This window comes from Haemorhous mexicanus, chromosome 10 (genome assembly GCF_027477595.1).
Source record: "Haemorhous mexicanus isolate bHaeMex1 chromosome 10, bHaeMex1.pri, whole genome shotgun sequence".
NCBI lineage: Eukaryota > Metazoa > Chordata > Aves > Passeriformes > Fringillidae > Haemorhous > Haemorhous mexicanus.
The window spans coordinates 9,088,586-9,106,980 of NC_082350.1; the positions used below are offsets into that span (position 1 = coordinate 9,088,586).

The window sequence follows — 18,395 nt, forward strand, 5'->3', positions numbered from 1 at the left end:
AGTGACTCATCAAGTGTAAGAGCAAAAAGGTTAAGCTGTTAAGGGAGGACTATGGGGAAAATTAATTGTGGCTCCCTCCTCAATCTATCAGGTTCATGTCAAAGGAAGCCTGAGGCCTGAACAGGCTACATAGGACAAGGTTTTGAGGGCTGCATCACCTCTTCAGGCCTGTGCTTGAAGCCACTTGATGCAAGACATGCTCAACAGGAGACAGGACTTATATTTTGAGAGAGGTAGCTAGGTTAAGAAAATGTCTAGCTAAGTCTTAAATGATATAGAGAGCTCAAATGGGTCTTTGGTACCCAAATGAAAGGTCTCTGTTGCAGGAGTAACTAAACAGGAATTTTTTTGTCTGTATTTACTTCAAAAATACAAAATAAATATATTTCTTTTGAAAGGTGGGAAATCCTCCCTTCTTGCCAAAGCTTTGAAACAGTCTCTGAGTTAATCGGGGTTGACAGGTAGAATTACTGCAAGAAGAGAGAGCTGAGTCCAGTCCCTGAGCCAGGGAGCCCTCCTGCCTGCTGCTCTACCAGGCTGCCATTCAGGGCTTTTATTTATGCACTGGCAGCATTCTGGACTCCTAAGGACAAAACCCTTTTACTCAAAGATCAGTTACTGAACACAGTAAGAGACGTTTCCTGATCCAAAAAACAGACGAGAAAGAGAAAGGAAAGAAACTGGTTTTAATCTCTATTCATCATGTGGAAATGGAGGCAGAGAGAGATGTGGCGAGACAAGGGCACACAAGACATGCTTTGCACATCTGGGCAGTGGTCAAAACTGCCCCACGTCCCAGCCCAATGCCTCTGTCCCTTAAGCAGCTCTCCTTTCCCCAAAAGCTGGCTTTGCCAGCTCCCCTGGGTACGAGAAAGTGGTCTCTGCTTAGCCTGCAAATACATGAGCTTCCTCTTCAAAAATAAACTCAGAGTGCAATGAGGTGGAAGACACTCCTGAAATCGTGAACTCAAGCGGCAGCACAGGAACTGCTGAGCAGGGACTGAACCAAACTCTCTCCACCCTGGGCTTCCCCAAACGGCCTCACACCTGGGCTCTCTTCAGGGCAGGCAGGTGCACAAGGTAACAACACCTGTGCCTCTGCACTCTCAAGGGAAAGGGAAAACCAACACAAGCCTCGGGGGGAACAGCAGCCTCAGCAGGCGGCAAGCCCAGGTGCACATTGTACAGTGAAGGTCTGCCCTGCACAGAGCAGCAGCCAGACACTCTGGGAGCTGAGGCTGTGTGTCCTCCCAGAGACTGGTCAGGACCAACAGAAACTGCTCCTGTGGGAAACACCAAGAGCCTGAGAGCGAGGAACAGCAAAAGGCATTTTCTTACAGAGCATTCACTCCCTGCAGCCACACACATGAGAGCATCCACTCGGAGCACAGCCAGGAGAGCTGAGATGGAAACACCTCAGTGCAAACACCTCCTTCCCCAGGCAGCACCAGCTCTGCCAGGGCCAAGAATATCCCCATTTCATGGGGGTATTCCTAAAGCAAAGACCCCCATGGGGGAGGGTTCATACTACCGCAGCTGTGGTCTAAAAGATGTGCCTCTTAGCTCAGATACAGCAGCCAGTTTGGGGTTAAACTCAGACTTAGTCTGGTGTCCATTAAGATATTTTCCAAGGCTCTAAGTCCAGTTTCACATGGGAAAATGTGCCAGAATGAATCAAGCTCCTCAGAAGCAAAAAGTCAGTAATTAGTATGTGGGACAGGGCACTGCAGTGTCTAAACAGAGATGCAGTGAAGTGGAAAACCAGGGAAGCAGATGCTTGCAGGTCACAGAGATGAGTGCACCACCTCCAGCGTGAAAAGGAAGATGCGGGGGAGTCTCCAAGTGGTGGGCTGACATTACAGTGAGGGGAAAAGCAATTTCTTTTCTTCCTGGAGTACAGTCATCAATGGAGCTGTTGGCACAGGGAGCGGGGAAAGGCTTCAGATTGATGGGCCTGGTTTCAGATGATGAAACACAGGGCGGATCCTCTCCATCAATGGTGATCAGGATTTGCTTTGTTTCTGACAACAGAGCCTCTGCCCATCGATGAGACAAACCCTTTCAGGGCCAGGGCAGGCTGCAAGGGCCAGGACAGTACATGGATGAACCCAGCTAGCAGGATCCCACAGGGAACAGCATCCTGACAGCCAGACCATCCTCCGCACACAAACCTGTGTCCTCTGGCAGAAAAATCTAGCTACAGGGCAGATGAGAGAGGAGACAAGGACCTGTGCTTCTGAATCACCACCACCATCTGTAATTTTGTCACAAGTCCCACAATCTACAGCATTTTCATCAATCTCCTGCCAATGGAAGCTTGCTATTGCATGGGCTATTTGGCAGTGTGGAAGAACGGAGCTAATACTGCCACACTGCCTGGAACAGTTTGAAAATGTGACAGTTCCTACAGGAAATCAAAATTAAATCTAAACATTTTAATCCTGAAAGCTGATTAATTTTAAAATTCATTTTATGATGTTAGGAAGGCAGGTGCTGTTGTTTTCCCTGCACAGGGCAACAGAATCTGAGGGTGGATCTGCAGAGCCACTCAGTCTTCTCACATCAGTGACTGCAAAGGGGACACAGTTTGATCATGGGGCCTGAAAGCCAGATCCCTCTCCAGCCCCTTTAACCAGCACCCTGAACGGATGGGGGGCTCCTCTGTGGGAACACAGGGAACGGAAGTTTTCAATTTTATTCCTTCCTGGGGCTCCATAAATCTTGCTTCACAATAAAACCATCAAAATCAAGTGAGCCATGAAGCAAATGGGAAGGCCCTGGGTGGAGCAGTTCATTGTGTGTGTCAGGGCTGAGGGAAACACTGCAGAGTCTGTTTAGCAACAAATAATCTTCATCAAGCTAATCTTGCCATCTTCCTCAACCCTCCTATTCGATTTCCTCAAATATATTGGGCAATGCAGATTGTTTGGCTTTCTCTTGCTGCAATAGGCTATAGCCCTTACAGCCATCTGTCTTTCATCCACAGATAAAGAGATCTGTCTGTCTTAAGGACAATGCACCCTGTGTCAAACAAACATTCAGCAAAACAAGAGTTTTTAAGGCGTTAATAGCATAAGCACTACTTGCATTAAAAGGACTGATGCATTTTAGCACTCTTTCTACAACTTCAGGCAGTATTTTAACTTTTCATTTATCAACTTTTCATTTATCAACTCCCTTCCTACACTCAAGTCTCTCTCCAGTCAGAAGCCTCCCACACACGCCTGTACAACTGACAAGGACCTGGTGAAAACCATGACAAGGGCACATACCAACACCTGACTGTCTCCTTCCTTCCTTCCAGACCACAGGAGATCCCTGTGTGCCAGCTGTCTGTGGATTACAGGTCTCTGTGGGCACACTGAAGGAGCTTTGATGATGCACACCAGGGATCAAGCCTGGTCCAAGCACTGCAGTGACTCACAGAGAGCTTCCCCGGTGAAGACCCAGTAATGAACTTGCTCTCCAGGACTGAAGCAGCACCTGTGGGGTGCAGATGGCAAGGGGACACAGCTGGGAAGCAAACCAGGCTGCAGACTAACACTGGGCATAATGACACCTCAGTAAACTGTTTATTTGCAAGGAGTACAGTATTTTCCATTTAAATCAGCTGCCCTAAAGACTAAGGGGCAACAGAGATAATTGAGTCAAACATCACCAGTTTGTTTGACTGTTGTTTGGATGCCATCCAGCTGAGAACGTTATCCCAAAGCCCCTTTCTTCCTGTCCCCAAAGGACAGCAGCACAAATGTAGGAGGCTCAGCCTCACAAATTTGGCAAAGTCATTCCACCAAGGAGAAAGAACGTCTACCCCAATGCAATGAATGATTTCAAAGAAAGATAGCACAAAGGGGATTAGCTACAACTGAGTGAATATTCCCGCTGCCCTGAGGGATCAGTGTGCCCAGCCCTTCATGCACACCTCAGGGAAAGCACAGATCCCAGGACAGGGTCTAACCAGGGCAGGCCAGGACTGCAAGTGCAGCATCACCACAAAGGCACAAGTGGGAAGGAGAGAGCCCCTCCCCTGACAAATGCCATACACCACAAACCCATCCAAAGCCATGGCAGAGGACATGCTGTAGCTGGCCTCCAGGAGCTGGAGGGGCTCCAGGGAGGCAGGCATGGTTGGTTGGTTGTGCAGGTTGACTCCAACCACGTCTGTCCTCCCTTCCTTCCTACAGCTGCAAACCCGACAGATCCGCACAACCAAAAAATATCCCTCAAAACTAACCCTGGGACTTGAAGGTAGACTTGTAAGGGCACTGTGCCGGGGAACTGTATTTAAATGGTTATGACAGAGGTTTTAATATCCCTGGTTTTACATCTTCCTTTTTTATTACTGATCTGCCCAGCAAGGTGTTTCTCTAAAAGTCTCTGTGGGTGTATGCGGTAAATTCAATTACAGTTTTCTACAAGCAGACCAGACAGACTTGTTTGACATCAAGAATACTGTCTTCACTAAACCAGTTAATTTAGTTCAGCAACAGTGTATGGTTAGGAGGCGTGGATTAAAGCACAGAGAACGGAGATGAGAAAGAAATGATTCCCAGCAAAACAGCTCCCGAGTGACCTTGTTGTCCCATAAAATGAGAAGAAATGAGAAAGACCTTGCAGCTTGGTTCTCTGCTGCCCCAGGGTGACAGGACTCCAAAATCCCATTTCTAGACAACGAGCAGCTCCGAATTTTGGGCAAACGACTTTCGTTCACCAAAGGCAGACATGAGTAAAAGATTCCTCTTTCCTTTTCTCAGAGGTCCCATGGCCCCAGGACTGAAGATAAAGTTGAGGGCTTTGGTTTGGCCAATTTTATCAGATACAAGTAGTCTTTATATACTATTTTCTTGTGTTGAGAAACAAAAACATCACAAAACAAACCAAAAGGCACTTCAGCACAGGGTTCTGACAATTAATTCCTTTAAAGTGAATTCAGCACTTCCAAGAAACCCACTCTGGTGGCACCCAAAACAAAGAAGCTCTCTTAGCCACAAACAGCTGCCTGTCTGCACAGTTTCTGTCACAGCCTGGCAGAGGGCTCCTTCAGGAGCTCCCTTTTGTATGCCAGCTTAGTCTTCAGCCATCAGCAGTGGTAGTGAATTATTCTGGCAGCAACATTACCCATTAAGGACTGAACTGATATTATCAGTATTAGGACTGTAACCACATCTATTTACTACTAGCCTCTGTTATAGTTAAGATTTATTACCTTGAAAGATCTGGCTGTGGGAGGAGATCTATTAAAAATGCAAACTGAAACCCACACTCTCCATGGAAGTGCTAATGGAGATATTTCAAACATATACCCTCAAGAAGGCAAGCCTTTGTTAGGAGCATCCTGTCAGTCACCAGATCAGTGCATTTAAAATGCACCTCCTTTAAAAGAAAAATGCTTTCTAAAGGTATGTATGTAACTAAGTAACTAGCACGATGAAACTTTTGAGCCCTGGAAGGAGAAAATGATTTAAAAAATAATTTACTCCATCTGCTTGGGCACGTGTGTAAAAGCACATTTCTCCAGCAGGTAACGGATGTCTCTGCAGCCAGGGCAGTGGATAATTATTTTCAAGTGGGTTGTCACACTGCATTCAGCCTGCGTTCGCCTGACAGTGTGAAATCAGAAGGAAGCTTCATTGGCAATTCCCACCAGACATCAGAAAACCTCAAGCATGTAGAAAAGACTTTAATCTTCTTTAACCATTCCCGCACTCTCCTTGAAGAAAATATCACTTCTTTTTTGAGGCAGAAAAAGCAGACCTTAGCTTGATATGGGTTCAAAATTATTTTACCAACCAAAAAAATAATAAAATACTGTATTAAAAATAAAACAAAAATCTGCTGCAGTTTGGAGCTTTCTAACTTCACCCTAAAACTGTGAAAGCCCTGCAAACCCACTGTTCAATGCAGCTGTGTGCCAGCTATGGGTGTTTGCTAATCAAAGTCAATCAGGCAGACCAGCAGCCCTCAATGGGCTTTGGACCAGGAGTGACAAAAGGATCCTCTTTATGAGCCTGCTCCAGAGACGCTGACCCTCTTCATCTGCCCTGATTTCAAAGAGAACTCGGGGCATTCAGAAATCTTGAGCTAATTTGCTACATAATAAACAAGATTCATACAGCAGGGAAGGTTGCTATGACACACCGTGGTTTAAAAGGAGCCCAGGATGAACTGGCCTGGTTTGAATCGGCAGCTTGGCCTTGGCTGCACTACAGAGGAGCAGCAAAGTCTTTGATAAGTTAAAGGAGCAGCAGGCACCTGGGAGCAAGCATCCGACTGTCTAATAGCAAGAAAACCTGACTAGAAATGCTCTATCAGAAGCAGGGAAAAGTTTAGCACATCTGCTGTACAAGATCTGAGAGCCAGCTTTTGTGTGTAACACAGAAAGAATAAAGAGACCAAATAAAGAGGTGTACAAAAAAAAATAAAAAGGATCTATACAATGAATGCTTCCATAGATCTTTGGAGCATATCTGGAAGTACATCAGGGGCCTTTGAAAGGGCTGGCTCAGGCGCAGAGAGGCAGCATAGGGCTCTGCTAAGGCTGTTGGTGGTGTTGCCAGCCTCGCCCACGGGGTCACACTGCTGCTCTCTCAGCAAGGCTTCACCCCACTGGTACTGTATGGATGGCCTTAACAATGCTAATCAATGCTCTTTAATTTGATCATGATCCTCGAATTATCTCACTGGGGGCAGGGCTGAGCACAAAATAGAGAGTATTTCAGAGAGCATGGAAGAGAAAGTACTTCTCTACTATTTGCAGAGAGGATAAGAAGAAAGCAATTATTAAATAATCAATGTCTTTAAACACCTGAAGTTCACTGACTAAAATGTCTGGCAAAGCCATGCCAGGCACAGTGTTCAAGAGGAAGCACTTTGGCCTCCTCTTTCTAGCTCATAAGGCTTTATTGAACCTGTACAGCAGTGGAGCTGTCAATGATGTTTCAGCATGTGAGCTGTGATGCCCTTCAGATATGCCTTTGTTGTTGATCTCTATCCATCTGAAAGAAAAGTTCTAACACAGAGTAAATACCTGGGTCCTGTACGTTTAGGTTTGCAAATAAAGCCCACACTTTCCCGAGACAGTTCTGTATGTTGCTGCCACTAATTGCCTCTTTCAGCAGCTGTGGACAGGTCCCCTGTTGTTGTGGGCTAATTCACACAAGCAAAGGCAGCTCAGACAGCCCTCACTTCTTGCCTGCCTGGCTATTCCTGACCATTTATCATCACAGATTATGTGTTTTACAACTGGCAAGACCAAAGCCACCAGGCCACAAGATGCAGCAGTCACTTAAAATCCCAGTAATCTGCTCCATTTCCACCCTCTCTCCTGTCTGCATAGTCAGCTTTACAACTGGGTTATAATAAGGCAAATGATTTGGTAAACAATTCTTCATTTATTTACTTGGGCAAGATTCCTTTGACTCCAGCGGGAGTCCTGCCAAGGCAGGGATGCTGGAGCAGGGCCAGTGACAAAATGCCCATTTCACTGGAATGTACGATTTCCTATTTACTTGCCAGAAGTAACCCAGTTACCAGCTTCACAATAGGCTTTGTTCCTTTCACCCAGAGAACAATCCAATTAATAGCTCCTCTCCTAAAAAGGCTAAAGAAGTTAAGCAAAGAGGTCCAGTTACCACGGGCAGAGATGTGGGAAAACTGATGCTCGCAGGTACCACTCCTTTGGGCTCTAGGCTTCCCTTCCAAGAGCTGCCATATAAGAACATTTTGCATTGTCACATATACTAAGCTATGTTATCACATCTACTCTAATGCCCTGTGCTGCAGACAATACCACCTGTGTTCACTCACTCCTTTGAGATAAAAAGAATTCCACTGTGGAAACCAGAAAGTTATCTGACAGGCTGACAGGAAAGAAATCCAACCAGAAAAATAAGCTGTTCTGTAATTGGCCCAACTGCTGAATTTCTTATGCTGTTTGCCCTCTAATTTACTTCAACAACTCTACAGAACTAGGTCCTGACTAACCAAATCAAAGCCCCCATTTAATTGAGTAAATGTCTCTGTTAATTTAAGGCTCTGGCCAGAAAATCAGGAGACAGCTAATAAACAGTTGCTGTATTTAAAGGAGTGATGATTCCAAGTCTACTGATTATAAACACACACTGTCAAATTACTCCCTTCTCTTCTCAAGCCATAACCACTCCCCTTCTTATTCAATTCCTTCAGCCCATCACCACACACAAGGGGAGACAGCTTTCTCCTCTGAGATTCCCATCACTCACAATCCCTTTCTCTCAGCCTGGCAGCAGTGCAGCAATGGATGGTCCATTTTCCCAGCCTACGTGGAGAAGAAAAATCATTCTCTCCTTACAGCCTACCCACTGTTCCCTCTGCTCTTGTAACTGCTGTACTACAGCTTAAAAGGCATTCTGATGTACTATTTACATAATGAACAATATCACAGGATGTTTTAAGAACAAAGTCATTTACTGAAGGTGCAGACATATATATAAAGATGTGGAAGAGTTATTATGTCATAAATTTAAATTCTGAAGATCAGAGGCTCTACTGGCATATACCTGCTACTACAGAGAACAGGCTCCAACAGCAGAGGACTGCACAAACGTGGAAGTGTGGCAAAGCCACCTAAAATGCAGTAGCCATCATGACTGTGTGGTGCATCCTGCTTTCCCTTTTTCCTAGCAGCCACAGTGGTGATAATCCATATCTGACTGGAAACTTAGAAAAGGAACAAGTTCAGTTCAAGGAAAAAGAACACATTTGCTTATTTATATTGTTTATAGTTTAAGCACTCATTATAAACATGTGCTCAAATAATCAGCTCCTACGTAATTACTCATTTGCAGCCACAGTTATTAGGTAGGTAAATTCACTCTTTTTTGAAAATGCAGGTCAAATATTTATCTCTGAGATATGTTTAATGTAACACAAGATTGAGTTAAGGGTATATATTACACTGCAACATTAACAAAATTGAAGTGTTTAGACCTTTGAAACCTTTTTTAAAGCCTTGACCTTGGAAGCAAATAAGGACAGTGTTATTTTAATGTGCATTCAAATTTTAACAACAGTCACACAGCTCTAGTGGAATTCACATTGAGTTTCCACTGTAGATTGCTCATCATTTCATTATGGTTCATTATGCTGATAACTGTCAGAAAGCATTAGAAGCAGGAGCCTTGAGTAATAGCACTGAAATGGTAATTTAAAAACAATATACTTTCTGAAGGAAATACAGCAGAGCACTAAATTCAATTAGAAGAGGGGAATGTAAAGACAAGTAAGTGATGTTTGCTGTTTGAAGTCAGACTATTCAGTTTCTTGATAACCTAGACTGGAGAAGGTCCTTTTAAAGCAGGCACTCTTCTCTTGCATCTCACTACATCTGCTCTTATTATCTCCAAGCTTCTCCACTATAAACTGTCTTAAATGCAACCGTTTTTGAAATATTTCAGGCCATGACAAAATATCAATCAATCCATCAGTCCCTGCTTGGGTGACACAACTGACTAAATTATTCAGGGTCATTTACTGAGGCAGATTTCAAGCTGGACAGTCCATGATGGTAATCTCTCTTTTGTAAAGGGCTCCCAATTAAAAATCATCAATAATTTGAATTGAACAGACAACATAAACAATACAAAACCGTCCCGTTCTGGCTCATAATGTGAGCATTGTTTGTTAAGAGTTAGAGAACCCAGCTCATTAATGGTGGGGATGCAGGAGCAATGCCCATTAATTTGGGTGGGAACTGCACCTGCCTGCACCAGGCTGCAACTCACAGGAGATCTCCTTACAGAGAAGGGAATTCAGGGACAAGGGCCATGACTGAGACTGATTTGTTTTCCTGCCTCATGGATTCATGTGTGGGTGAGGCAATTTATTCTCCATTACATTGCTAACCTTATGAAAGACCCTTCCTCTCTGCAAGTACTGAAATATAATGAAGGCCTGTAGAGTCGCCTTGACATTACTTCTGCAACTCTTCCAAAAGGGAAAGGTGTTTCCCATGGTTTGGGCTCAGGTGTATTACAAGTCCATCATCCCACCTCCATGCCCAAGCACACAGCTGACAAGCCCACTGTGCTTCAGAGCTCCAAGTCCAAATTCCCAAGTTCGGCCAAAGAGGGAGATCCAGGCTGGCTCTGCCCCGCGGTGGTGACAGACACATTGATGATTATCCCCACGGGGCAAGTTTGGGGGAAAGATGCAGCAGCAAACGTGTGTGTGTGTGTCAGGGTTCTGCCTGGCCTTTGACACAGCCCACTCTGCTCTCTCTACACCCACACTGCCACAATCTGCTCTTACTTGCACAAACTTTACACCAGACATAATCACTCACTCTAGCAGAGCTGAATTAGAGCAGTACACTAAAACCAGAGTTTGAGTAACTCATTTAGGAGCCTGATGCCTGGCTTACCTGAGGTTAGACACAGTTTTAACAGCTCAGCAAGGGATAGCAATGTCAGAGAGCAGCGTTATGGGAGGGTAAAACTCTGGAGCACCTCTCCTGGCCAGCACACCAGGAAGCAGCTACTGCTTTTGTTACTTATCATGGGAATTGCAAGAAAGGAAAAGGAAGGGGAATTCTCTAATTCCCTTTCATCCACTAGCACAATCAGGCTAATGGAAAGTCCTAACAGTCTTCCTCCCCCAACCTAGAAGGCGAGATAAATGACAAGGCCAGCCAGTTTACTACTAAAGGAAATCAATAGCCAAGGGTCAAAGCTTTACAAAAACACATCTTAAGAAGGCTGAAGTTCTTAATCTTAAAAAGTGTTTAGGAATAATAAAGAAGGGATCAATCCACAGTCCATTCCAGGTGTTCTTTCCAAATTATCCAATGTTACTTTTATTCACCTGGTCTAATAGTTCTCCAAGTGAACAGAAACCTGATTTTACAAGCCAGTGGAGCAGAGTCTATCTTTTTGCTAGAAGAATGGATCTCAGATACTGTTTTATTTCTTCATTAGTGTGCCGTCACACTGAGCGATTACTAAATGCAGGCCTGAATGAGAATACCAGAGTTAAAGAGAGCATAATGAACAAAGAAGGTGCCTGATTATTATGGCTGTCAGCACAAGGGAATTGGGTTTGTCACCTGGTTTAACCAACTGGTAAGAACTGATTACAGTCTGAATCCCCCTGAAAGCACCTTTGATGTTTATGCTCCCTTCTGTCTGCACGTCTTGTCCAAAAGTCAGACAAATGGGGACCTTCTCCTGAAGAGGCCCTCTGAAGGCTGTCACCTGCCTGGGATACATGGGCAGAAGCCTCTCAGAGGGGCAGCATGGCCAAGGAAGAGCCCCCAGAGCCCTGCCCAGCTCGGCAGGCAGGGCTGAGTCCCACGCTGAGCAGGCACCACCCTCCCAGCACAGCTAAGGCAGGGCTCAGAGAGGGGCACAGCAGGGCTGGGGGCACAGCTGCCCACAGGCCAGCTCAGAAACAGCTCCTGTGGCATCCTTCACCTTGGATCACAGAAATACAAGCCCTTCAGCTGCAGGAAAATGCAAAGCTGTGAACCAGGAGCTCCAGAGACAGGCCTGTTTTCCAAGAGCAGGTGTCCATAGGATTGTGGTGCTGGCTTCCTCTGCCTGCAGAGCCCTCCTAGGCTGCTGCAGAGATGAAGGCTGAGGCCAGCACCACAGCCTCTGCCTTTTCAAGATCAGGAACTTCAGCTTTGTCTGACCTGCCAAGACAGGAATGGGGAGGAGTGCCTGCAGCAGGCCCAAGACTTGACAAAAAAGGGCTAAGCTTGCAGGGGTACATTTTGCAATAATACCAGCAAACATACGTATCATTTGCTTACAGTTTCCCCATCTGGAAATGTTTTGCTCTCCCCTCATACTTCCCTAACTGCACATGACTATTTAAATTCAACCAGTTGATTACTAATTTGATTTTGATTTGGTCAAGATATCATTCACAAGGACCAGGGCTTTGAAAATCTTTCGTTGGTATAATGTTATTCAGGGTGTAGATTTCACACAATAGTTTTGTTGTTGCAGAGAGACATTTTCTCTATCAAAACTGGTCACGTTTTAGATCTAGTAGTGTAAATTACATTACAGAAAGCATGTTCTTGCCCATTTAGACAAGGTTTCACAATACAGTTAGACTCCATTCCCAGTCAATACTTGGCAAGGGATTCATGCACCACTCTCTTTCCTACTAAGCAAAAGCAGCTGCTCTAAGCTATGCCCTGGCCTCCTCAAGCACCACCCAGCAAAACTCACTGCTGAAAAGAAGAAAATCACTGGAGAACAGCTGGAATCAAGGGGGTGTGGGGAAGGGATGAGTGCTAACTTAGTTATGGACATGCTCTGTTTCTGCCTTGTAAGGGAGAAATTAAGGTTTAAATAAATGTGAGTCATCTCTCACAAAATTAATTCTCAATATATTAAAACATTACAAAAGAAATATCTCGGCCTTTCCTCACTCAGACACACACACACTCTCTCTCTACATAAATATACAGCTGAACTCCAAAAATCTGGAAACACTTCCAATAGCTTTCAGGGAACGCCACACATGGATATCCCCCTGGTAAAATACAGCCCTTTCACTTATTGTTTCAAACTGCTCTGCTCCTAAGAAAGTGAAAATCAAGGAACTAGATGATGACAATTTAACACCAGGACATGCCTGGAATCCCAGGTCTTGGACTGCATGAGCCATTAACCAATACACAGGACAAGGAGTTTATCTAGCAATCCTGACTGTGCTCAGTGCATCTCTCCTTCTCCCTGATGAAGGCATTTTGGTGGAACTAAAGCAAATTCTATTTGCTGCACATGATGTATTTCCCTACACAGGATAAAATAAACCATGCATTGGGGGTTTCATTAAAGTTTAAGGTTTATTATTACCACCCCTTTCAGATGAACACTTGGGTTCCTAAGGGTCACCAGCTATACTTCAAGCAAATTAGAAATATAATGAGATTATAAAGATTACCTGTTTACCTGAGGTCATACAATTACAAGGAAAGCTTTCACAATTTCTGCAAATATTCATATTTAAAGATATGAAGGGTGATGTGCTCTACTGGCCAGGTGCTCAGACTGGAGCTGAGGCCTGTATTTTACTTCTAGCTGCATTACAAAGGTGTGCAAGTCCCTGTTTTGTAACTGTGTCTCCTGATTTTTTTATACAAGGGTCAGCACAACCACGCCACCATTAGGAACTAAGGGCTGAGAGCTAACACTGTCACTCAGAAGCGTGACTCAAATACAAACTGCATCTGCAAAGGGCCATAAGAGCTACAGAATGCTGCTGCCAGAAGCAGAGCACTTTTTAGAGACACAGAGAAGAAATGGGTGATAAAAGGAGCAGGAGATTGCTCAAAGACCAACTCACGAGTGCAGGGCATGGAGGCAGCGTCGTTCTCGGCTCGGAAGAAGCCGCGGTCGCAGGTGCAGGACATGGAGCCTTCCCAGATGGAGTAGCTGTGGGGCGGGCACTTGGCACAGGCAGCGTCTGTCGAGAGAGCCTTGTAGTATCCGATTTTGCAAGCTGGATGGAGGAACAGGAAGGGAGAGAGTTACTGGCCCGGGCTGTGATCATAAATTGCCAGCTTACTCATTCAAAATCAAGGCAGGAGACGTTTCAAAGAGATCTAATGATGTCCTCTTAGCCCCAGGTGAAGAATTAACAATCATCACACTCTTAACGAGTAGTCCTACGTCAGGGGATACTGATTTCTAATTCCAACAAGGAGCCATTTTAAAAGCTGGCTTAGAGATGGCAAAAAAAAAAATTATACTCTTCTGTTGACACTGCCAGAAAATCAGCTGCCTCTTTGTGCTTACTGTGGAGTTGCATGTGGCTTAACCCATGTCCACCTGCACCCCACACACACAGAGCGTGACAAAAGGGGTGCAGTTGGTTTATTCCATGACCACTTAAGGAATGGCAGCTGACAGTCAGACACTGCCAATTTTTAAGAGGGAGCGGGACAGGAACCCAACATGCCCGGAAATGGCACATCTCCCTCCTGGCAAGGCAGAATTCATTTGGCTCTTTCTCCCCAAGGGAGGAGATCAGCAATGCTCTCCCCTGCTCAAAGCTGGGGCACAGCAGTAACTGCACCACTGCCACCCGGGCCCACGTGCAGCTGGCAAGCTTTTGGTGACTTCAGCTTCATAAAAGCTGGTTTTACATCACTTGGAAAAAACTCATTAGCATCATTAATAACACATTTTCATGGTGGCTAACATTTCTAGGTATGTCATCCTAGAAATTTTTCCCTTGGCTAGAGAAAAAAGCCCACCATCACCACCACTGGCAGAGAAGAGAGAAAATTCCCAGGCACGCAAACCAGTAAAAAAGAAAGGCTGTTCCCAGTATTTACTGTGTGAGTCACTCCTACATCTTGTCATTTATCACCTACACTACCTTTAGGGTTCCCCTGTTACACACAGGCTCCTGTTGGGAGGGCATAAGCCCCCGCACAGCCAGGGCTCACTCTTGCTGTTTCAACCTTCCCCTAGCCCCCTCACTCCTTCCCTGTTTCTCTTATGAAGCCCTCCAGTGGGAAATGGAGAGGGATATTAGTAACACATTTATAAAAGAGCAAGTTACTTCACTCTTATTAGCCAAAGCCATTTATGAAATGTCCTTAACAAGTCCTGACTTTACGATGTGCCACACGCCACGTGTGAGAGCACTGGGAGATCAGCCTGGTGACACTCACTGGGGCTGCCACAGGGCCAGAGGAGCCTGGGAAAACACCTTGCTCAAGTGACTGAGATTTACAGAGTTCACATGCATCATGGTGTGAGATAAGGTTCGACTTGCAAGGTGTGTTTTGGCCATGCTTCAAACAGCCTTGGGGTTTCCATTAAAATCAGCAGCTACAGCTCTGGCAGGAGGAACAGCAGGGGTTAAACCCAGCCTGCCCCATGTCAGGAACGATTTTGGCCTCTGAACACAAATTCAAGCCCTCCACATCTGGCCCATCAGCCAAGCCCCAGCAGAATGCAAAGGCATCACCTGAGAAACAGTTTATTCTGCCTGGGATGGGAATTGCCAGCAAAACAAACAAACAAACAAAATAACCCTTCTTTTTTAATATATGATTTGCACTATCTGGTGAGCAAGTTGCTATATCACTACGTGTCCTGGTTTTAACAACAGCATCAGTCAAGTGGCAGATGCTGGTCTTAGATATTATTCCTGGTTTTCACTGTCACAGCTCAGATGAGGAATATTCCTAAGTCTGTGTATGACCAGGAGAGACACCCACAGGAAGGATCCTGCTGCCACATATAAAGACAAGGCATTGAAAAACAGAATACAAGAGGAAACCAAGCTGACTGCTACTATCCACAAAATTCTTTCTATTATTCACGGTTTTAAACATGTAAACTCTATTGCAACTCTTAATATGAACATCAGGAACCACAGAAATTATTAAACAGTGAGCTATCTCTAGCATATTTGAGATATTAAAATACTTCTAGCTCAAAGCTGAAAATCCTATTTGGGTTACAAAATGCTTCTAGAAAGACTAGAAAATGTCACAGGTAAAGACTTTTGAGACCATTCCTCCCTGTCTTTTCATACTCCATGGTCCAGAAGGGAATAGATGTATTCACTGGGTACTGCAAGGTCAACACCCTGTAACTCAAGGATTTTTTCCCCCCTCGTTTCATGCACTGTATTTTGTTTTCTACTATATTAAGCCAAGATCATTAATATTTCAAGACCTGAAGAAAGCTCTCCAAACACACTGGCGGCTCCTAAAGCACACACAGCCATTTTGCTTCAAAAATCAACTACTCCTGAAGACAGTTTTCTTCATTTTAGTGTGCTCAGAGATTCACCACATTTCACAACGGACATAAAAGGGCATTAGAGCATGTGCTGCATTAAACCAGGAGTTCTTTGCCCCCAAGAGCTCCATGGTAGCGCCACTTAAAAACTCAAACCTAATCCTGTAAAAGCTGTTCTTAGCATGAAGTGCTGCTGACACACCTATTACAACTACAGATGGAACTTTTTTTTGAAGGGTAATGATTTAGTAGGCAAACAAGAAGCCTGTACAGAACTCATTCCCTGGAAGTCTTTATTGCTTGCTCATGACAAATCTTCACGCAGCTGCTTTTCTAGGAAGGATTTGCTGGGTGAGACCCAGCATGAATGGGGCTCTTACACAGTTTTCGAAAGATGCCTTTGTAAAAAGATTAGTTCACATGTGCAATGCAAACTTTGAGTTCAATTTCTTAGCTTTGCCTTAATTAGTTCTTTCTGTGAGGTTGCTTTTTGTTTTTTGAAAGAGAAAAAAAATTTTCTCACATTCAGGTCACCCCCAAGAGTAACACGGTTACAATTGGCTGCACCACATTCAAGGGAAATGCTCAAACAAAAATATTTTCACTTCACAGTTTTTCCTCAGAACAAATCACATTAATTTAAATGGACATCAGCTTGAAATAATCATGCTGATATCTTTGAGTTATAATACTAAAATCTATTTGATTTCTATTTCTCTTAAAGCAAGACAAGATCTGGCAAACATTGCTGGTCATTATTACACGCCTTTTTCCTTCTTTTTTCCAAATATATCAGAGTGATGCATGTCAAAACTGCAAAAATTGCTCTGAAGAATTATGGAACTTCAGTCAAATCTAGCTGTAAATTTTCTCAAGCTGTTTTTCCAACTCTATTTTCACATTAAAACCTGATTTTCAGACTTAAAGATTCCTCAAAAAAAGAGAAAGAATATGTGTGTGGGCTGCAAAGTCTGCTTGCTTGGTTTCTCCAAATGCTGAATTTTTGCCTGGAAAATTTCAGGCAGCAATTTCAGAATTTAAAACCTCATCTCATAGTGGATGGGGCTCTAATCACATTCTTTTTAAACACCACTGCAACAAAATACTTGTATTAAATTGGTTTTAACTATTTTTAAATAAGCCATGTTGTTGGGTTTTTTTTAACTGGGGGCAGGGGAAATATTTAAGAAAATTATTCTTTAAAATTAAGAGTTGTTTAAAAAAAAAATCCCCCTGTACTTGCTCTTAAATAGTTCCTCTATCCTTGTGGAAATGGCAATAATTCCTTCCCATTTAGGAAAAGGCTTGACACACCTAACAGTCCTTTAACAAAAATTAAAAATTGTGTAATGTTCGCAAATGGTTGGATAAAGAAATAATCCCAAACTGCTGACAAATTCCTAAACCATTAAAAACGCAGTGCACATCCTAGAAGCATCTCAGGGAGCTCCAGGCAGAGGCTCTGGCAGTGCCTGGAGGCTGAGCAGGACTGAGGCAGGGATGGGAGACACCCCGAGCCTGGCTGGGATCTGAGCAGGGATGGGATGGGCAAGGCCCAAGAGGGGCAGCCCCGAGCTGAAAACTGCTGGGCAGGAGCTCTGGCAGCAGCCCTGGGCACCAGGGACCAAGGGCAGCAGAAATCAGAAATCAGAAATCCTGCTTGAAGCCTCGGCCTCTGCTGAAGAGAATTGTAACCAAGAAAATACTGATTTCTGATTAGGACCTAATAAAGCAACTAGAGAGAAAAACAAGCAGAGAAACGTGGTTTTATTCAAGTAAATCTAGCTAAGTCAATAAACTGATCTTAGAAGCAAATGTGACAGAGGTGTTGTGAAGTGCTCACTCACAGCAGCCCCGTGGGATGCAGTCCTGCACAGCCCAGCAGCACTGCCCGCAGAGCCACGGCCATGAGAGCCCTGTGCCAAAGGCTCAGCCCTCCACACAAGCAAAAGGCTCCCAAGCAGGACAGGACCACAACCAAAATATGCCCTGCTGCACCCTCCTGCCCAAAAGGAACCCTCTGTGCCCCCAAGAACATTGATTATCACAGGCAAGCGAGCCATGCTGCTAAAACCTGTGCAGTCAGCTCAGCTGTCAGAAGCTATGCATTCCAGTTCCCTTTCTTGGAGCAGAAAAATATGTTAGCTATAAACCCAAGAAAACTTCAAAATTCCTCAAGAAGCAATTTTAATAAAATCTCCCTCTGCATACAACAGAAGAGGGGAAACTACTTTTAAGTCAATGATTGTAGCCAACTTTAAAGAAAGACTCCAAAATAGTACTCTTGGTGAAATGAAGGACAAGGCATCTAATTTAATAAGAGATATCTCAATGTCACATTTATACATTTCAGTGAGAAAAGAAATTTGTGTTTAAAGACTTGAAAAAAATACTTTGGTAGCACATTTGATGTGTTTCATCACTGGTTACTTTTCCTACAACTCTTCTCCCTGGAAATATTTTGAGCTCACGTTTCAACTGCACCCTCAGGAACAAAAAGTTACATTTACTTTTCCCCTTGAATGTTGTTCTTAGTCTTTAAGAGGACGGATTTTCTCTCTCATCATAACAAAACTACATCTGCCACATAAGAAGGCAGCATCTTCTTAGCTTACTTTTACTGTTATTACCATTTCTGAA

General features: G+C 44.2%; 1 protein-coding gene across 1 annotated transcript in view; it reads right to left on the reverse strand.

The window, feature by feature from the left end:
- EPHA4 (EPH receptor A4) overlaps positions 1-18,395 on the reverse strand; it is a 104,818-nt gene that overhangs the window by 50,247 nt on the left and 36,176 nt on the right. Inside the window, exon 4 of the mRNA XM_059855254.1 lies at positions 13,339-13,494. Within this exon, the coding sequence (XP_059711237.1) occupies positions 13,339-13,494 (156 nt within the window). The remainder of the gene's footprint in view (positions 1-13,338; positions 13,495-18,395) is intronic.